Here is a 22,393-nt window from a genome sequence, read left to right as displayed (position 1 = left end):
GAATCGCTCTTCGATAAGCCCAGACAAATCACGCCTCTATCGATTTCTTATAAGAAAGGAAAACGAACGAGCGTGTTATCGAGTGCAACATTTGCGATTTGCCCTGCTGCGCGCGTGCACTTTTTATTAATCTCCCGTATAAATCAGATATCCGTGAGCATTTCGAACGCGCTCCGCCAACACACACACAAAAATTAATTAAAAAGTATAACACGAATTGCGAATAGCGAAAAAACAAAAGCTTAAACCGTCGAGTGTGAAAATTTCGAGCTAAAAGCAAAACGAAGCTAAGGTAAATTGCAAGCAGTCTCTGTTTTTTTTCTCGTGCTATTTTCTACTTCTCATCCTCCTCCATCATCCTGCCCCCTGAACCCCTTCCCCACCATTCTCGACCGCCCCGCCCCCATACAATTGTGCAACACACGCACGCACACAGACGCAAATGGGAGGCTTGGAGCAGTTTCAAACCACCAACAAACACACGCACACATGCCCAGCCACACGCGCGCATATACATATACCGATATACATATGCATACATACAGCTGTATGTGTACATATTCCAATAAGAACGGGCCAAGACGTGAAATGTTTTTTTTTGTTGTGTGTGCATACATACATTAATTGCATTAAACGGGCAAAAAAACAAATAACAGAAAAAGAAATAAAAAATATGAAATAAAAAGGAAGAATAAAAGCGCAATGTCAATGTCCGCCCATGCCCGTTTCAATTAATTTTCCTGTCGATTTTTGGGCCCAAAAAAAGAAGGAAAAACAACAGCGAAAATACGCGAGTGCAACGGGTAAAATAACATGATACACACAGCACATGTGTGTGTGTGTGGGTGTACATTATATATGTATACATAGGCAACATTTTTTCTCTTATTAGTCATCTTTGGTGTGTGTGATGAAAAGCGATGAAATTTCAGCTGAAGCTGTACGCACTACGTACATACATCCCCAACAAACAATTTTTTTTCGTGTGCAAAAACCAGCAAGAACAAGTGAAACAAGAAAATTATAACCGAAAAAAGGCTGCCAAAGGCAACTGATGGAATGGAAATATCAGTAAAATTCAACAAGAAAACTTTCGTGTGTGCCTATGTGTGTGTGTGTGTTTGTGTGTGCAAACAAGAGATTTTCTCGAAGAGAGCCGCACGTAAATTACGGTTCTCCTCGTCCAGCGTCTGTGTGCTTGTGTGTGTGAGCGGCAGGACACCAAAAGCTACGAAAATTTTCATGCTGTAGCAGCAGCACATAACGGTTCTTCCTTCGCTTTTCTCAATGTGTGTGTGTGTATGTTTCTGTTCTGTTTTTTCTCCTTTTTTACTGTTTTTTGCCAGCTCTGCTGCTGCGCAGTCTCTGCCGACGTTGAATGCACAGTCAGAAATATATGATAATTAATTAAAGCTTTTCAACTATTTTAGCTTCATATCTTGTTAAAAGATATATTTGAAATAAATGGTATTTTAAAGTTTCTAAATCCTCGTGTCTCAAATAAATTGTTTGTCAATTATATTTTGTCTCTATCAAATTGAAAAGTTAAGCAAGTTAAGTTAAGAATCGAATATTCTACATGAAAAACGATAAGAAACTATTTATCTATGAAACATGAATTTGTTTCATAAAAACTGTGTTTCTTTCTGTGCGTTTCTTTGAAATTTGTTTGTCCAATTTGGCGCTCTCTCTCTCTGATTCGCAGATCTCTCTCGCTCTCTCTTGCTCCCTCTGTGCCTCTTTCTCTCTGTAGCCTCCTTGCGTATTTTGTTGTCCTTCGACTCCTGAGCTCTTAACTCCAGGGACATGCCACAAGGTTCCACTGTGCGCGTGTTTTCGTTCCGAGAGCTTAGACCCAAGGTCCCTGGCTCATCTCGTCACTTTTGCTCCTTATTTCTTATTCCTTATTCCGTATTCCCCAGGATCCCCTTACTGATACCCAACCTTCCGCGACCCACCCCCCAAAATAAATATAAAGGAGAATTACACTGCATTCCTGCCTGCATTCCTCTCAAGCTGCCCGAAATCCCACGAGGAGCGGCCAGAAGGTGCCAAGTGGCGAGCTGCTGCCGGGAAAACTGCTGCAATTCATTAATAATTGCGGGGCGTCCGTCCAATGCAATCATCCAATAATTGCTCCATCGGCGTTCCAATCGAAGCGATTCGCAATTGACGTTGCGCCACTCCGTATTTCGTATTTCGTATTCCGAATTCCGAATTCCCATCCCCCCGTAATTAAAGAGCAAATGCTGATAACACCACGTTCATGCGTCAAGAAATTCGTGAATTTCTAATGCATTTATTCTGAATCGCAACGAAATTTAAGGAAGCCCACACATCTAAATAATTTCAGTTTCATAAGAAGTTGAACTGTTGAAATTATATGCTGTTAAATTTTTGAAATTGTTTTCAGTCTGTGTACGTTAATCCACTATTCAGTGCAATATATTTATGGCGTTCATTCAATTTGTAGTTTGTCAAAAGTAGCCCAGAAAGTTGATCTAGAGCGACAGCTAATTATTTAATATATATTGAATTTTATTTCAAAAATGGTGGTTTGTAAGAAAGAAAGTTAGTTGGTTTCGAGTGTGTTTTGACTAGCAAACATTTTTTGAAATATATTTTTCTCTAGATCTCCAACTGAAAATTGTTGTATGCCAGGAAGATGAGAGCCTAAATGTTTAGAACACTGAATATTAATGCTGGCCAGTGTTTTTCAATCGATCGTTTTCAGTAGAACAGGAGATGCTTCGCACAATAAATGCCCGAATGCCCCCGCATAAACATGAACGCTATTTAAATGCTATGGAGGGCATTTTGTTTCGACTCGAGTTCCGTTTGTGTCATTTTAAAATGCACCAATTGAATGGGCGACCGATTGAGTGATTAGCTATGCAAATATGCAGTTTGACAGCTAATCGGGCCATCGGTTAACATTTGCCAGTTAATTACGAGCACAAGCGCCAATTCGCAGGTGCAATTCGCAGGTGAAATAGATGGGTATGTGCATGTTGACACTTTTTTCGAGCAATTAGCTGGGCGACAATTGCTGCAAGTGGTAACCAGAGGCTGCGTGGGAATGGCCAATGGGAAATGAGTCACTCGAATGGCCACAGACAGCCCAGAACCAGATATAATCGAATGGAATACAATTGAAACGAGCGGCGAGAAATGAGGCAAAAAAAAAAAATACGAAACATAAAAATAAATAAGAAACTACAAGGCATAGATAGAATTGAATAGTAAAGCAGCCGCCAACACACAGAATTTTCAAAGCGAATAGCAAACACACAAAAGTTGCTCGGTCGGTGTGATTTTCTTGTTTTTTTCTTTTCGCACACACAAATTGCGCTAATAATAGCGAAAAAAAAGCGGCAGAAGAAACTATTAGAAGTACAGAGAGTTTTTTATGTTATTTTTCAAACGCAAAAATAGGAACGCGAGCATAACAACACGAATCGGAATACTTTGAAGAGCACACAGAATGCTCGGTGGAAATCTTCCGTGAATAGGAATATGAAGTCGAGTCGCTTGCAGTTTGCCCTGTTGCACTTAAAAATATAACGATGGCCATTTAAGCTGCAAAAAAATGTCAACAACAAAAAATCATTGGCCAATAATGTCAGTACTTAAACTTTAATGCAATTGAAATGGTCATGATAAAGATCGTTGCTGCAAATAAACCCTAAAGTTTTAAAGTTTATGTGCTTGAATTCGAATGCGATAAGGGAATTTATTTAGTTGTTTCATTCAAACTTGAACAAAAAGAGCAGAAATTCCAATGTATCTCGCATCTAAAAAGCTTGTGCATTTCATTTTTTAATGAAATTAAAAGGCAAATATATTTGACTTTGGCCTGCATTCCACAAATGAAAGTGCTTCACTTTTTCATACACACAATAATTAAATCAAACTATCAACCTAAATGCATTTTTACACAAAAGAAATCAAATCGAATGTTGCTACACCATTTCTGAATAGTTTAAAAAGAGCAAGTATTGAACATAGCATTGTAAAAATGCGCAAAAAAAAACATTGCATTTCATGCATAGCTTGTTTTAACAATGCTTGAAATTCCGCAAGATGTTTTTTCCATCTTCGTTTTTGAAATAATTACTTATAAGGAGAAACGTGTATTTGACCTGGATTGCATGAACGAACGCCTTTTTATTAATTTTTGGAATGCTGATTAAATATTAATTTAACCCATTTGCATTTTGAGTAAAGTTTAAAGGAACGTTTGTTTGCCACGGAATGTCAATATTTTTGTTGGCACTGCACAGGCTCACGTTTAATATATGTTCTGTTCTGTACGTACAACTATGTTCATAATAACAAGGAATTTGAATGTAATTATTTAAATTCAATGAAAATTATTCGAGGCAATTTGTTTTTTGTCTCCCCATTCTTCTTTTAAAAAGAGTTTATTAGGATTAAAGATTAATCAAAAATTAAGTATACGCCTAGTAGGCCAGCGAAAAAAATTACGTATACGAGAGGTGGGACAATGCGAAATCTATTTTATCAGCCAATCAATTAGAATCGATTAATAAATTTTAAATCTAGGAAATTTAATAATTTCCTTACATTTTTTAAACGAATATTTCGCTTCTTTCTTTTTGCTTTCTAAACGAAAATAGATAACGCCATAAAAGAATTCTTTGATGTTGAAGGGAGGTAGCAGTGTTATTATTGTGAACACAACTGTATGTACATATATACAGTTATCCCCAACAGTTTCGGGTCAATTGACTTTTAGTGTAGTGCTGCAAACACACACACACAAACAAACACATCCCTGCGTTTCGCTCTGCTTGGCTTGTGTGGGTGTGGGTGTGCTGGTGGTTGTGTGTGTTAGCAGCGGCGCAGCCAAAAAGGAAAAGCTCGCAAAAAGTAAAAAGCAACACGGCAACTCTGCTGGCGTCGACGCTGTCAGAGGCAGCGGCAGCGCACGCAACAAATCGCCTGAGCCAAAGCCAAAGCCTAAGCTCACACAGATAGTACATGTGTGTGTCGGTGTATGTGTGTGTATATAGGAGCACACAGGCACGGGCACAGTTTCTCCCTCGTCCTCGTCATCTCCTACTCCCACTCTCACTCCCTCTAACGCCACCTGCTCATTTCTCTCTCTCCCACTCCCGCTATCTCTGTTTCACCCAAACGTCATCGCACGGTGGGCGTGATAAACTGAAACATTGAGCCTTGATTTCGCAACGCTCGTTGGTTTGAGTTTTAGCAATGTTTTCAAGCGCGCACCTCTATAAAATATCCATAAATATTTAACGGTATGCGTGGGTCTGCACTTTCTCATCAGAAGAAGAGCTTTTTACACAGAAAAAAAATTGCAATTTGTATAAATGTGTTACAGATATGCATAAACAGCTGAATCTTCAGCTTATTTACATAATTTACTTAAACAGAAAACACTATTACAAAATAGTTGGGCAGCAGTGGTAGTTGGACCCAGACCACTGTTACCGTAACAGTGTAACGGTAATGTCATGGGGCTCAGTGTATGTTTAATTCGTATTAACTCAAATGCGGCCGCCTAATTCTCGATACCTCCGGCTGACTTTTATTATTTCCTTGTTGTCAATGACATCAGCATCTCTTTTTTACGCCAACCAACCCCGTTGTGACCCATTGTACTTGGCATTCTTTGCCGTTTCTGTTTCATCCTTCGCATCCTCTTCTGCTGCAGATGACGTTTCGGCCCAAGAAAAAGGATGCGTGCTGATGAAAGTCGGAAGAGGAAAAGGCACTAACCAAAATAAACATAAAAGGAAACTCACGTTGGCCTTTATGAAGTGCCTAAATTAAAATTCAACTTTCGGGTAGCAATTCGAATTTTCGCCCGCAATCAAAACGCAATTATTTGCTCAATCATAAATCGAGTAATTTTGGAAATGAAATTTGAACAAGTATAATACAGAAATTAAAGGCGGCACAGTCTGTGAAATCAATCGTCAAATTAGTATCGATAGTGTTATTCGAAGTTCAACTGATTATGTTTTTAATCAATTTATTGTAATTTGTGTCAGAAAACGAACAAATTGTTTAATAACTCTCCTTAAACTTCTGAAGTTAGAATTTTGTTATCCTATCAAACACCACACGTTCGTAGCTACCCATCACGTTTATTTTTGTTGAAGCTTTTCGGTGTTTTCCTCTCACGAGGACGACGTTGCATTGTTGTCATTTTTATTGGCGTGCCGTTGTAGCTGTTTTGCCCGATGCCATCCTGTTGTCCTGTTGTTCTTTTGCTCGTGTGCCAGCAACAGGACTCACAGGACACACAGACAGGAATAGGAGAGGCAGAAGCAGAGGCAGAGGCAGAAACAGAATCAGAATCAGAAGCAACAGAGGAAACGAAGGCAGGAACAGTGGGTGGCATAGGCATCCACATCCACATCGTTTTCGTCATAATGACCGACTAACTGAGTGACTGCGTACGTTTGTTATCCTGATCCTGGGCGTGCGTGCGTGTGTGTGTTTTTTCATTCTTTTCGCTGCGAGGCTCCAAATGCGCCTGTATGGTATCTCTCTGTTCGTGCATGCGCCTCAACGGCGGTCAGTGTTGACTTTTTGCAGGAGGAAACAGTCGAAATGGAGGAAGATACAGGACTCAGGACTCAGAGCATAGCATAGCAGAACGGAGCCCAGGACCCAGGCAATCACCCCTTGGTGGCCCCACGGAAACCGTTATAACCCTCTTGCCAGCGCAACGGCAACGAAATTAAGCTGAATCCCAACCAAATCCGCTCGCTTCTTCGGTCTTATTGGATTTCGACATTTGTATGAGTGTGTTGGCGGGTGGGTTTGTATGTGTGTGTGTGTGTCACTGTGCTGGGGAATCGATAAAGCATACTTATTTGGATTTTTGGTGCAACATGCTTTAAACTTCGTATACACACAAACAGACACAGATACATAATAACAAGAGATGCACGGAAAGAAACATTTGCCTATTGTGATCAAATGCGGTATTCAGTTTATGGCAATTAAAAAATAAAAATAAAAACATTTTTAAAAATAAATGTTAAGTAGCGAAGCAATGCCAGTTTCAATATGTTGATACCATTATGATACAAATAATAATAATAAATGTTGGCATTAAGGGCACCTTCCGCAATGAATTCGGATTTAAGAAGTTCTGCTCTATTGTTTGAGAGAAATTTATTGGTGATTTCACAGTGATTTCTGTTGAAATGTAATTATTTAATTGACCTGCGCACTTGTCAGCATAGCTTTTCTTTCCGTGTGAGCAGTGGGCCCGGTGTGTCATATTTTAGCATTATATGCTCGGGCAACCCACCGCACATAACCTCAAACCGCGTTATGGCTGCGCCATCAAAAGCTCCGCTGTCCTGCTCTCTCTCTCCTTCTCTCTCTCGTTCTCTTTCTCACTCTGTCTATCTCTCTCTGTAGCCCTCTCCTTCGTCCCAGTTAGACCAACTCGAGATTAGCTTCCGGTGGGGATATAAATCATCTCTCGGTTCGTTGCTCAAGTTATAAATATTAAATATTCAAAAGCGACTTTTTCCCATCCTTCCTTCATCTCCAGCTGAGTGTGTGTGTGTGTGTGTGTATGTTTTCCCTCTGCTTGCTTTTGTTTCGCCCTTTCGCTTTCAGCCTCGCACTTTAAACAGCTGCTCCCGCTCCTGCTCCTGTTTCCGTTACCTTTCTCGCCCCCTCTTTCTACCCTCTTCCCCCCTCCCCCATCTCCTTTCGTATTCTTTAAACGCACTCTCCCGGAGCTTCGTTACAGTTACTTTTGCACACATACACTGGCGGTCGTAAAAACCGCAACGCGAATGAATGAAACAACAAAAACCACTTGGGGAATTCCGTTCTGGGGCTCCTTGTGTGTGCGTGCGTGTATTTGTGTGTGTGTGTATGTGTGAGTGGGTCGAGAATTTCGAACAAAGGGAAACCAGGTTAAAGATTATGCTACTTACTTTTCCTAAATTAACCCTTCGCAGCACCTTAAATCAAAGAATACTCAAACAAACAGTCTAGATTCTATTAACAAATTTTTAAGGACGAGTTTTAAGAACTTGTCATAAATGGAAACCGCGGTAAACTATAATCATGAGGAGTAGTTTAAAATAGTTGAAATAAAATACTATAAATGTATCCTAAAAATAAGTTTCCACTTTTCAAAAACAGTTATTTACATGGATCTGAATTTTAATCCTAAAAACATCTATGATCGTGCTTTTCAAGTGTGATAACCATTTTTTAAACCGGAAATAAGGAATTTTTGCCTACAAAAGTTGAATATTTGAGCAGATTAGGAAGGGTATTCGTGTTGGCCTTTGTGGGTTTTTGGCCCCGTTCGAGTGCATAGTGAAAAGTTGCTTCCTTGTTTCTGTTGCTGTTGTTTTTTTTTTGCCTACTGTTGGTGTTGCTGCTTTTCTGTGCTTTGCGTTTGTGCTACTTAACCTTTTTTGTTGGCAGCATTTTGCAAAGTTGTTGGCCAAAGTATTTTATGCAGTATGACGAAAACTTTGCTGAGTGTTGTTGTTACACTCATTTTGATGCCCTTTCCGATTGTGTTTGGCCGTTAACATTTATTATGGATTAATGGATTATCCTTAATATGAGTGTTAATATAGCCCATTGTTACCAAGTGGCATTGTGTTTTGAATAATATTTCCACTTTGTTTTCATATACTCTGAGCCCCAGCAATGTAGTGCTAATATTCCAACCATTTGTTTAAAGAGTGCTCCTTTCTACCGCCTTTAAAACGATATATGTATGTGCTGTCCCAAAGGGTATTAAGAAGTCGCATCCCGGCTTACTCAGTGCCATTTTTTTGTACATGTTTTGGTCATGCCGCTTGATTTTGTGCTCAGCTCTTGGCCATCGAGTGGCGGAGCTACTTTTCCTTTTGGCCTCCCCTCGCTTTGATTGTGTGAGTGCACTCAGCATGCAAACAATGCCGTTAGCCAGCAACAAAGGCGGTTGCTTTGGTTTTGTTGGCTGGCTTTGTTTTTGTTTTGCTAGCTGCTTTGCATAAATTTGCACACACAAAACGGGCAACTAACAAAAAAAAAAAAAAGAGATGTCTGAGAACTAAAGCAGAGGAAAAAATGATGAAGAAACTAGCGAAAGAAGAAAATTTGGCTAAGCTGTTGCAGTTTTTATGACCGCCACTGTGCGACGAAGGATAATGGCAATGATGACGTTGCCTTGGCCGTTTATCCTCGTTCCGTTGGCTTTGTCAATGACATGTCCTTTTCGCCCCCTCTCCTTCATTCAACCCAGCTCGCCATCTCCCTCCAATGCTCGACGTGCGTGTGCGTGTCGCTGCGTGCGTATACGCGATGTTGCATTTTACGGCTACTCGTTAAAGTTAATGCTTTTAAATAGCTTATAGGTAATTTGTTGCTGTCGTTGACACCTATGGCAAGCATTTTACAAGATTTGCACGTGTATGTGTGTGTGTGTATGTTGGGTGATTGCTTAAATGTGGTCACGATACGCCCATCAGCTGTTTGCACCGACTTAAGCCGCATTTGCGGTGTTCGAATTCATATTAGTGCTAAATCCCCTCAATCTGAAAGGTATTTTGTTCAATATTTGGTTTAGATTCCACTATGTGCGCATATTGGTCGAGCAGTTTAGAGTAAATAAATGGATTGAGTCGGTTAATGGTTTGACCAAGGCGGTACGAGGGACATGGGTCAGCTGAAAAGATTTAATTAAACGTAACTATGCTAGTTCTGATTTTTCTATTTCATTACGGCTCCTCTTAGAACTTCAGTGAGAAGTTTCAAAGTAGATAGTAGAACAGTGGTAGTTCAAAGGGACTTAATTAATTAAACTGCTCTACTTTTCGTTTTTTGTTTTGTTTTTTTTTGAGTTCCAGTACATTTCACTTAAGAATTCCAGCGAGGAGTTTCATATAGACACGGTCAGTTGTGTGTTCACTACTGACATGTTTGCACTTAACTATGCAAAATGCAAATGTGTATGTTGATAATCGGTGTAACTGAAAAGTAAATGTCACACGAACGACGCTTACTTACATTTGCTGCTAACTAGCTTGGGTAGATTGGGCCATTAGTGCACTAAGAACTTCATTTAATAGGACGGATTTATTTATAAACAATGCCAACTGCATGCGCAGTCTAGCTGGCCACTTTGCACACCTTCGCCTGAACCTGTGCACACCTCACCCCCCCCACCCACTACACCCCCACCAACACACACACACGCATACGCACACGCACACTTGAAACCACCGCCAGTTGAGCAGCCAGCAAGCAGTGGCCTAATGCTAATTGCCGGGTGGAAAGCAAAAGCAAAAGCAAGAGTGAGGTGGAAGGCAGATAGAACGAAGCACACACTAAAATTAGGTCGAGCAGTAACAGAGCAGCAGAGCACAGTACAGCCAGTAGAATACAATTTGCCGAAAATAATCTCGCTGTGCGACAATTTTCATGCACCAAACAAACAATACATATATATGTACAAATAATCATGCATGCACACACACACACACATACTCATAGGATATGAAAAATCGCTCAAAGTGAAAAAAAAGTACTTGAGTTATTGGAGCAGGCAGCCGCAGAGGGGCGGGGTGCATAGGGGGCTTAGGAGGCTTCGTTTATAAGATGAATGGGGGCGTTGGGGTCTTTGGGTGGGTAAGATCGGTGGCATCGGGGGGAAGTCGAGATGCCGAGAGCTGTCAATCAAGCGGACACCAAAAAAGTGCGAGGCGTTGATTTGGACTTGGTTTTCTTCGTATTTTTTTTTTTTTTTTTTTTTGGTGTCGCCTATTTTTTTTTTCTTCTTTGCTCTTTAGAAACAATAAATTAAGTTAAGCATTCACTTGAACAATACATCTGAACGTGAAGGTGTGTGTAGTTTCAAAAGCGAAAGCTAGTTCTTTAATGCCACTGATTGTGTGTGCCACATGTTTGTGTCCGAAATTATGATGCTATTATAAATTTGCAGCTAGTTTTGAATTGGCATTTATAATTTGTGTAGCCGGTACTTGTACTTGTAGAATAAAGCGACAGTACATTAATTTCGCAAAAAGTTAAAACGAATCTCAAATCTGGGTCAAGATAGCTTAGCATCAGTATGTCCCGGTATACATACACATGCATATGGATTGCTATTTAATATTCTGTTGGGGCAGTGGTTATCTTAATATTATGTTGTTTTCAAAATTAACGATTCCTAAGAGGAATACAATTGAAATCACGATTATTCCTGCAAAATCCCCTATTAATGCGCCTAAAAGCGTGCAGCAATGCATGTGATTTAAATTCAAAGCAGTTTTTTTTTTTTGCATTGCCTTCACTTTATGAGCAATTTAAGAAGCCCTATTGAATACTGGTGTTTTTCAGCCCGTTTACACCTATAACCAATTTCCACTGTAGCCTTTTCCGTGCGTGTGTCCAATATTTTTTTTTTTTTTTCATTTACTTTTTTGACATTTTTTGTGACATGTGTTTGTGTGTGTGTGTCTTTGGGCCATATGCCGCGGGTAACTGTACACTCTGTTTGCGCCCTAACGGTAAAAATTGGCCAAATGGCGTGCGACCAGCGTGTAGAATAATTGCTAGCGACAGAACGAGACGACACCGCGTTTTCAGCGAGGAAAAAAAGAAAAAAAAAAATGAAACAAAAAAATCCGCTTCAAATTTCGAACAAATATGTTTTTAACGCCCGTATGTGTTTCGCTTTTTTCCTTCCGTTCCATTTTTATTTATGTGAAAATAAAAATTTTACTCGTCGCGCAGTCTGTCGTGTGTATCCATGTGTTCGTGTGTGTTTGTGTGGTTTTGGAGGTGGGTGGTGGGTGGGTTCTTTTGTGGGTGACATGTGCATATAGATAGGGGGTGCGGTTTTCGGTGGAGCTGTTTTTGGGTTATTTGTTTCGGACGTTTTTTCCCCCGTAGCTTTCCTCCTTTGCTGCCTGCTTTTTTCGTTTCGTTTTGGCAACAACGTGACTTCATCATCATACAACATGATCATTGTCGACGACTGCGTAACGTGAAAAACAATTGCATGAATATTTATGTGTGCTCATGTGAGCGTTGTTTCCCCTTCTGCGGTTTTTTGTGCAAACATTTTCTAGCCATATAGCAACGTCGAAGGATTGCCCGGCAAATTGGCTTCGGCCGTAAAATGCGCTTTCGCTTGCGTGTGCCAGCCAAACAGTTTCATTTTTCCCCATTTTGTCGCTAGTTTTATGAATTTTTTTCTTTTTTTTTTTTTTTTTTCTTATTTCGGTACTGTCTCACTGTGTGTTTTGTGTTGCCGCTGTTACTGTTGCTCAGTCGCAACGCATTTCTAACTTAATTATTATAATTAATTGGCAGCAGGAACAACGACTGAGCCGAAGGGGGGCATAAAAACCATATAGAGGCGAACGAGGCAACACGCAACACGCCCACAAGTGGGCTATACGAAATGTAGTTCAACAGGCGAAAATGGTTGGGAGTGGCGCGAATGTTCCAGAATTTTTCGACCACTGTGCAGGAAAATCATTTAAATTAGCCTCTCTTACGCTCGGGCGCGATTTTTACGGCCAGGCGACAAAAGCCTCCAGTTTAGCTGAATAATTTACCATTTATAAACGCCGTTTTCCTCCATGTATTTGCTCTGTGCTCCAGTGGAAAACAATGCCACACACAGACAATGGATGGCGTAATACTAGTGAAAAACGTAAAACAAAGAATAATACGTAAATGTTTGTTTATAAAAATGAATAAGAACAATTGCTAAGCCATTTTGTGCGCATGAAAGCGGAATTATGCAAATGCAAAGCAAGCCAAGAACATCAACGCGGATAGTATAACAGTTTCGCACTGGCTGCTGTGCCAGCCAGCTTTTGTCCGTCGGTCTGTCGTGGGGATCGTCTTCCATTTCCACTTCCAGTTCAAGGTGTAAGGGGCCACCTAATACCTCATAGAGTAGAGTCAGTGGGGTATGCTGCATTCGATACAAAGTATTTAATATAAATCGAAAGTTTGTTCCAAGAACTGGTCGTGTCCGTAAGTCTGTTTGTCCGTCCGTATAATTTTGAAGATCTAATAAAACATCAACTGCAAATCTATTTAACAAACTATATGGTTTAAGGTCTAAAACCAGAAACCGGAAACAAACTATACGGCTAAAGGTCTAAAACCAGAAACAGAAGCTCTAATGCATCATACGTAACCTAGTACTCAATGTATCCCACTTGTGATTGCATATCGAACACAAATATTATTATCGTGTCGCTCTGTTTTCAATAACGCTCCATTGTTCACAAATGCAAACAGCAATTGTTGTTGGCGGCAGTTCGAATGTTGATATTTAACTTCTTTTTTTTTTTACCAGACACCGCAAAGCAAACACATAAACATGGAAGCAAACAGCTGCTTTTTGCTGACCCTCTTAAGTTCGTTTTGTTTCATTTGGTTTCGCCTCGCTTCGTTTCGGTTTGGTTTGGTTTGGTTTCGCTTATGTAGTTCGGTGTCTCGCCTTTTGTTCTTGCCATTGGCATTCGACACACTTTTTAATTAGTTTTGCCACATTTTGCAAATAGTTTCGAGCAAACACAGCACTTGGCCCGCTTTAATTAAAGGCTCGGATCGCTTGATTTGCATTCAACAATAAATATTTACACATTTGCTGTTACCTTTTTTTTGTTTTCTAATTACGTTGCCGAGAGCTGCTTTAATTGTGACGGTGGCAACCCTAAAACCGACACCACATGCATATTTGTATATTTGCAAACGGTGATACAAACAATCGAACGCAAAAGATGCAGGCATGCATGTATTTACTTGTTGGATAAACATTGGGAATACAGAACGCTGAATTTATGGATTCAGTTTCGGTCGAAATATTACAAACGTGTGGGTGGTTGGGCAGTTTTTCTTTTTTTTTTATTCTCCTTTTTGATTTTTTGGATGGCCAGACCTGGCACACATGTTTATCGCATGATATAAACCACCGACCGTACAAAAATGCCAGACAGAATTTTAAACCGCAAACCCCGCCTAGCCGTGTCCGTCTAAAACAAAAAGTAAATGCCAAAGAAGCGAAACGAGAACGAGAATAACAACCAACTGCAGAGAAATGGAAAAAAAGCGAGGCGGAAAAAGTTTGTCTCTATAGGACTGACACCTGTACAAAGCGTCAATAAGTGAGGCCAAGTGGGCTATTAAATGCCAAGTTAATGGGTTGAACAAATTGTTTTTACCAGTTGGTGTTGTTATTTTCCGCTGTTGTTCATTTCGCTTCGCTTGGAGTAGACGCATAAAATGCATTAAATGTCCGCCAGTCTGATCGATTATGTGTGGGTATTCAATTTGTGGGACCAACAACTTATGTAAATCCAGCGATAAGCGCGTGAGCGATAAGAGAGAGAAATTAGGCCAATTACCTTATCGACGAATGTCAAGATCAAATGATTATACATTTATTCGAATATAGTTCGAATAGTGCAAACGACCAAGCATTCATGAACTAAAGCTTTCGATAATAGTTTATTCCAAGAACATGGCCACCGATAACAAGTGAACGATAAAACCGATAACAATGAAAGCCTAGTTTAACGGATTAGCCGCATGTAAAAATAACAATAAGCTTAAGTTTACACTTTGTAACATTTCCATTATCATTTATTCAATTATTTGTGCCTTATTTTAAAAGTCCTTAAACTTGAACTTCTAAGGCCAATGGCAGGGGAATATTTTGCTTATAAATATTCTATAGTTGAATGCCAACAGTTTGCACTTTTGCCACTTTTAATGAAGGCGTATAAACGCGTGCCAATATATATTTATTGCCATAAATTGAGCAAAAACATTAGCACAAATTACAATTGACATGGCGATGGAGGCAGAAACACATGTGTGCACTATGTGTGGCTGTGTGTGTTCATTACGCGGTCAAACTGTTTTATTTGCATTAAAATTGAGGTTAATAACTATGGCGCAAATTTATTGCAACTGTCAATGCATATCCATTAAAACGCTTGCGTTCAATTTGATGCGTCAAATGGTCGATTAGCAACCGCGCGCAGCCAGCCACAAAACCACCGACGTGACGTCGCCCTTCCAACCAATTGGACATTGTGGCATACGGCCCACTAAATTATTAATGCCGTTCTCTGGCTGAGTGCTAATTTGAATTTGAAGCCTCTGCTGGTTTTCGGTTTCGGTTTGTCAAGCTCCCAAAACTGTAGCAACCTCATCAATGCGAAGAGATACTCAACAAATCGATTAGGCTTTTGAAGCAAGGACATATTATCCATCAAAGGTTTTCCTTCTACATTTGGTCAGCAATCAGTTGTATAATAGCCACGTATATATTTAAAACATGATCAAATGAATCACAAACCACAAACGGGCTACGATCGTACAAGAAACACCAGAAACCGACTTAATTTTCGCACAATTACGTTTGGGCGCTCGTTACCGATTTGTGGCGCCCAACGTTGCACATTCTGCACATTATTGCACTCGGGAGATTTCAGTAACGAGTGCTTATATAATTACGCCGACATGTGAGCCGAGCTTCATACAAAATGAAGACATGCCCATTTATGCACATTAATGTGTGTACAACGTGGCACACAATAAATTGCACATTGGGGACGAGCCCCTCCATTATGGCAGTGCAATGCACACATATCGCTCATCTGACAGCCGAAATTAATTCAATAAAATCCGTAACATTTTATCAGCCATTAATTAAGGTATTAAATGAAACACGACGCCGTTGTTGTCTAAGTGGTTTGCCTAATTTAATTGATTGGAAACTATTGTGGAAATTTTCAAGTTGTGTGGTTTGTTTGGATAGTTAGACAGATTCTTTGAGAAACTGAATCTATCTGTATATTTAAATTGATTTTAAACAATACAAGGCTAAAATACGCACAAAATAACGAAACGTTCGCATAATTGCCTTTTAATAAGCAGTCAAAGATACACATTCTATGTAAATATACTTTTCTATATATGTTTACCAGATGTGTAACAGATCGCAACAGGTGTTTGTGGTTACCGCGGACACTTTTAAAAGCTGATTTGTCAATACTTTAAGTGACGAATTCTACTCATAGCTAGCTATTTCCAAAGTAATTTCTATCAATAACACATAAACTAAGGAGTTTCAATAGCTTCATTTTTGAAATTTGAATTAAATTGATTTTTAAATTATAAGAAATGGTAGACAGTTCGTTTATTTTGGTGCCCACTGTAGGCCTGATATCGTCGGAAAAGTAGCACTGACTTTGTAAACAAAAAGTTGTATTTCATTAGCCCGCATGCCGATGTTTCACCTACAATTTGAGTTGTCTTCTAGCGACTTTGTTCTTTGTTTTTTCATTCACTGTTTTTTTTTTTTGCGGGGTGTAAGGGGAGGAGCCTCCTATTTCGTCGAGTGTAAGATGGGGGACACGTTCAGCCAGGAATGTCGAACATTTTGCGCCTTGTTGTGGGTGTGTTGATGTGATCGTGTAAACGCAAAAATATGCGCAAAGCCATAAAAACCTAACAACAGGCAAACAAATGAAATATATGCATGAAATTAGCGCTGTGTAGGCAATGATAAAATGTTGTTCCCTCTCCAATTGGCAAAACTCGTTTAATAATTAAAAATCAGCTCACACACACTCAAGCATATTTCGGTATGTGTGTGTGTGTTTATTAAAGATATATTTGCATAAAAGCAACTTTGTTTATTAATATCAGTTGCCAATTCCACATTCTTTGTTACTGTCAATTTCAAAGTTGCACAAAGTGTTGGCCATAAAGTTTGCAATCAGTTTTCGGTTGTAATTGTCTTCGAGTGATTTTAATGTCTTTTCATAAAAGGCAGCAACATGAAACTGAGTCGTTAACTTACTTTGTTCGAAATGAAATTGATTTTGAGAACGCACCACAGCTTAGTTAGTTCTCCATTTTGTGGGTTATGAACTGAAAGTGAAACAGCTCTACTTTACTAACTTAACTTAAAATAACAATATGATAAAACTAGCAGCTTTAGCTTGCTTTCAACACTCCTATTAGCAAATAATTTCCCGTTTGACTTCGTTCTTTTCGTTTACGCAATCAACTAGATTCGCATTGGATTAAAAGCAGACGGCAGGTTAATTTTTTGCGTCATTCCATCGCCTGTTCAATTTGGAAGCGACAGCTGACTTTAATTTGTGGCGATGGTACCACGGGGCGGATGGGTGATGCCCGCTCGGCAGGACGCACTTGTTTTTGGCCCTATTGTTTTAGCCATTACTGCTGCGTTACTCGGCCACAGTCTGCAGTTGTCAGTCAGTCAGTTAGTCAGTCAGTCAGTCAATAAGTCACTGGCAGACGTACTGGTCGCAGTTACTGTACTGTATTTATTCGTCAGTTAGTCTGTCCGCCCGTCTGTTTGTGCAACCGCTGCGGTGATTGTTAGCGCTATATTTATTCAGACGGCGTGGATTATTTTTCTAATTTATCCGCACATATTTGCATTTGTGCAAGGAATGACAGCCAGTCAGCCAGCTACCAACAAAAATGTGTTGTGTGTGCACAATTGCGAAACACTGCAATTAATCAAAGCAAAGAAAAAAGCCAAAACGCTGCCAAAAACGTCGAAGTGTGTGAAAAAAAAGAGGTAACAGGTTGTGGCCAATTAGGCCATGCTCATATTAACTGTAACTTGACGCCCGTCGTGTGGCTTTCGTCACTAGCTGCGTTGCTAAACGATAGATTTCCATCTCAATTTGATTGAAAAACTGCATGAATGATTGATATAATCACATTATTACCATGTCCAACACAAATTCTTCGTTCAATGTTTCTTTCGTCACTAGTCTAAGACTGAAAATGTGTCACTGCTGTTTTTCCAATTATTTTATTACTGCAAATGTTGAACATTGCAAAGCCATAGCTTAAACTTTTTATATTCCGTCAGCAGTCGCAAGCTTCAGGAATTTGCATTACTGCAAATTGCAAGCTTGAAATAATTACACAACACCCTAAGGTACATTTAGTATGTATATACGGTTTCCGTCACTTGGGTTAACCTTCAGAATTTGTAATGCCCTTTTCAGCATGTTTCATTACAGCCACTGACATTTAAAATGCGTATAAATAACATACATAATGTATTTCTGACGTTTTCAATTAATACCCTTCCCATGTGATGTTGTGTCACTTTGTTCTCAATCTATAGTCTATTCAATTGTAATTTCAGCATTGTAAACTTATACATATGTACATATGTGAAATTTGAACAAATAGTATAATTTTCGAATCTAATTCGGTTCTTGATTTACTGTTGCAGTTGCCATAAAATGATTTCTCTTTCCTCATTTCTGACTAATAAACCGCTGCAATTTCGTTGAAATTGTTTAACTGTAAATGGCCACCCACACACCTGCAAAATTGCAGTGTGTGTGTACCACAGTGGCGGTCAAGATAATAGCACTTTATAGCATTTAGATAGTATTATTGTTGGTTATAGATGGCTTTACACAAATATTTGGATAAAATCATTTAATTTCGCTCATTGAAAGGCGAGGTTCCTCCTGTGAGCTAACCATAATGTTTGCATTATTCTATACATGATTCATATGCTTGTTATGAACAGGAAATAATATAGATGTATACTATGTAGCACATTTGGTGGTCGGGACTCTTTTATTTTTAATCACAGCCATGTACTGTGCGCCAGCATGAATATAAATACAAATGCTAACTGGGCGTCCACATTTTTCGTTGCAGAGCGCGTGGAATAGCAAGCAGGGTATACCACGAACGATCCAGGACGAATCAGGACATAGACAAGGACAAGGAGCAGCAGCAGCATTTGGCGGTGGAGCAGGAGCTGGCGCGTCTGGAGCAGTGACACGTGATCAACTCTTACGGGGGGGGGAAAGTCAGCAACCAGCAGCCAGCAGAAGCTCCAGAATCAGCAGCAGTCAGCAGTCGAGGACGCAGGCGGGGCAGTCGGAGGATCGGGCAACCATGTCTTCGCCGGCGGCGCAGAGCAACAGCAGCAGCAGCCAGTCGCAGTCCGCAGCCCAGCAGCAGCAGCAGAATCAAAAGGCCAATGTCAACAACACACACGACAACAAGAATGCCGCGGCGACGACGGGGACAGCGGCGGGATCGGGAGCGGCGGGCTCGGCGGGCACACAGCAGCAGGGTCAGGGCGGCACTGGAACCTCAAGCGGTCCATCCAGCCCAACCAAGCGCAGCACAATATCGACAAAGGAGCGTGTGATCGACAGCGTGGCATTTCCGCCGAGCCGTAAACTCACCTGCGCGGATGTGTTCGACGCGCGGACCGGAAAGCCGCAGCACGATGTCCTCAAGCAGCACTTTATCCTGGAGGGCAGGATCGAGGAGAGCGCCGCCCTGCGCATCATCCAGGAGGGCGCCACGCTACTGCGCACGGAAAAGACGATGATCGACATCGAGGCGCCGGTGACGGTGTGCGGCGATATCCATGGCCAGTTCTACGATCTGATGAAGCTATTCGAGATTGGGGGCTCGCCTGCGACCACCAAGTATCTGTTCCTGGGCGACTACGTCGATCGGGGCTACTTCAGCATCGAGTGCGTCCTGTATTTGTGGTCGCTGAAGATCACCTATCCGCAGACGCTGTTCCTGCTGCGCGGCAACCACGAGTGCCGGCACTTAACCGAGTACTTCACCTTCAAGCAGGAGTGCAAGATCAAGTACTCGGAGCGCGTGTACGACGCCTGCATGGACGCATTCGACTGCCTGCCGCTGGCGGCGCTCATGAACCAGCAGTTCCTCTGCGTGCACGGCGGCCTGTCGCCGGAGATACACGAGCTGGAGGACATCCGGCGGCTCGACCGCTTCAAGGAGCCGCCCGCCTTCGGCCCCATGTGCGACCTGCTGTGGTCCGATCCGCTGGAGGACTTCGGCAACGAGAAGAACTCGGACTTCTACACGCACAACTCCGTGCGCGGCTGCTCGTACTTCTACAGCTACGCCGCCTGCTGCGACTTCCTGCAGAACAACAACCTGCTGTCGATCATCCGGGCGCACGAGGCGCAGGACGCCGGCTACCGCATGTACCGCAAGAGCCAGACCACCGGCTTCCCCTCGCTGATCACCATTTTCTCGGCGCCCAACTATCTCGACGTGTACAACAACAAGGCGGCGGTGCTGAAGTACGAGAACAACGTGATGAACATCCGGCAGTTCAACTGCTCGCCGCACCCGTACTGGCTGCCCAACTTCATGGACGTGTTCACCTGGTCGCTGCCCTTCGTGGGCGAGAAGGTCACCGAGATGCTGGTGAACGTGCTGAACATCTGCTCCGACGACGAGCTCATGACCGAGGAGAGCGAGGAGCCGCTCTCCGACGACGAGGCGGCGCTGCGCAAGGAGGTGATCCGCAACAAGATCCGTGCCATCGGCAAGATGGCGCGCGTCTTCTCCGTGCTGCGCGAGGAGTCCGAGTCGGTGCTGCAGCTGAAGGGCCTGACGCCCACGGGCGCCCTGCCCCTCGGCGCCCTCTCCGGCGGCAAGCAGTCGCTCAAGAACGCCATGCAGGGCTTCTCGCCCAACCACAAGATTACCTCGTTCGCGGAGGCCAAGGGCCTGGATGCCGTCAACGAACGGATGCCGCCGCGGCGGGATGCAACGCCCTCGCCGGCGGAGGAGGGCCAGAAATCACTGTCAGCCGCGGCAGCAGCAGCGGCCAATGCAAATGCGAATTCAATCAATGGATAATTCTAAGTCAGTTAGCACCAGCTACAGCTGCAGCTACATATGTAACAGTCAAGTTAGTCAGTCGGATCGATGGGTCCTCTAGGGATCCGGGTGATCCGGGGGATCGGAGGATCGGAGGAGAAGGAGGAGGAGGAGGAGCAGCATAGTCAGTTGGTAGTCGACAGTTAAGCAGCGAACGGTGGGAGGGAGTCCGCACATACAGTTCGGAACATAGGAATAGTCTCAAGTTCGGCTCAAAGAAGATAAACACTGGGCATATACAGACATAGAACACAACTAATTGAAAGATCGTATATAGTATAGAAGGCGAAATTGATCAAGGATAGTAAGGAGCAAGAGCAGAGACACCACCACCACCACCACCACTACAACACAGCAACAACAACAGTAACAGCAACAGCAGCCACTACAACAACAAGAGCGGAGCAGCAGCATTGCAGCAAGCGTTAACGAGTACTTATTGGTATTAAATGCAGAAATGCATAACAACAACACCCCCCAAGATGGAAGCTAATTATAAAGTTGAAAGATTATAGAATTATATATATAAACAAAATATATATATATCAAAATTTTGTGCAACGTTATATCAAAAGAGCAAATGTAAAAGCTAAGCAGAAGTATTAAAGTGCGCATGCGCGCCTGTCTTTTTGGCAAGCAGTTGACCAGAAAGCAGTAGACATGAAGCAGTTGCCAGTTGCGCGCATTTCCCCATTCAAGAAGAAAAAGAAGAAGAAGGTGATGATGATGATGATGATGATGAAGAAGATTTAAAGAGGCAAACCAAAAAAAAGAAAGATGCATAATAAAAGCAAATTAGGTTATTTAAATTATTTGCTAACAAATTGTAAGACGAATCGGAAACCAATCCTTCATCTCTGTAAAGTCAAACCAAACGAAGTGACAAAACCAAACGAGAACTAAATCTAGCATCTAAACTGAAGCGAAAGCTAAGCGAATTCTACTACTTTCGTTGTGTGGCGTCTGCGGCGACTTCTTCTCAACAACAAAAAAAAAGAAAACAAATTAAAATTAATGAAAATGATAGAAACAAAAACAACTTCCTACAACAACAACAGCAGCAACAATATTTTACTACAATATTTTAATACAAGAACAAGAAACGACTGAATCTCTCTCTATCTATCTAACTATCCGACTCTTTCTCTCTCGCACACACAACATCAAACACCACAAACACACACACAAAACACGCAAAACATACATACATACACCAACAAGCAGGGCGATGATCCAACTCAAAGTTGATCGTCCCCTGTCAATCGTTTATCGGTATTTGTTTATCGTCGCCATTGTCGCCTCACACTCTCTCATCTGGTGATTGTGTATGTGGTCTTTATATACGTGCCATCTTTGTCGTAGTCATTAGCTGAATATATAATTAGTACACTTGCATGGGCTGCAGCGATGCAGGCGCCAGTGCTGAGTCAACCCACCATCCTTCTCCACCTGCAGCCTGCCAGCAATCGAAATAATCGTTATCGAACCTATCGAAATAATCGAATCTCAAGGCGCGTCGATAGGCTGTTGTCCAAACTCTTCCCCGTTTTCCTCCAGCATTTGCGCCTGCTTCGTCCTCATGGCCGTGTGCGCAAATCCTTTTTATACTTAATGGAATTTTAGTTACTTTTTAAAGTCGAAAAGAAAGAAGACG

At 41.6% G+C, this 22,393-nt stretch overlaps 1 protein-coding gene across 1 annotated transcript; it reads left to right on the top strand.

The window, feature by feature from the left end:
* The first annotated feature begins 16 nt into the window (after positions 1 to 16).
* Positions 17 to 21,916, top strand: LOC6617954 (serine/threonine-protein phosphatase 2B catalytic subunit 3). Its single transcript, XM_002042226.2, has 2 exons — positions 17 to 292; positions 18,733 to 21,916. The coding sequence occupies exon 2, from the start codon at positions 18,976 to 18,978 to the stop codon at positions 20,716 to 20,718; it is 1,743 nt and encodes a 580-aa protein (XP_002042262.1). The 5' UTR covers positions 17 to 292; positions 18,733 to 18,975; the 3' UTR covers positions 20,719 to 21,916.
* The last annotated feature ends 477 nt before the right edge of the window (positions 21,917 to 22,393 follow it).

The sequence above is a fragment of the Drosophila sechellia genome, chromosome X (assembly GCF_004382195.2).
Source record: "Drosophila sechellia strain sech25 chromosome X, ASM438219v1, whole genome shotgun sequence".
NCBI classification, from domain to species: domain Eukaryota; kingdom Metazoa; phylum Arthropoda; class Insecta; order Diptera; family Drosophilidae; genus Drosophila; species Drosophila sechellia.
This window is presented reverse-complemented; position numbering and strand designations above follow the sequence as displayed.

Excerpts from the sequence above, each read along its gene's own strand:
- LOC6617954 (XM_002042226.2), top strand. The coding sequence starts at position 18,976 with ATGTCTTCGCCGGCGGCGCAGAGCAACAGCAGCAGCAGCCAGTCGCAG.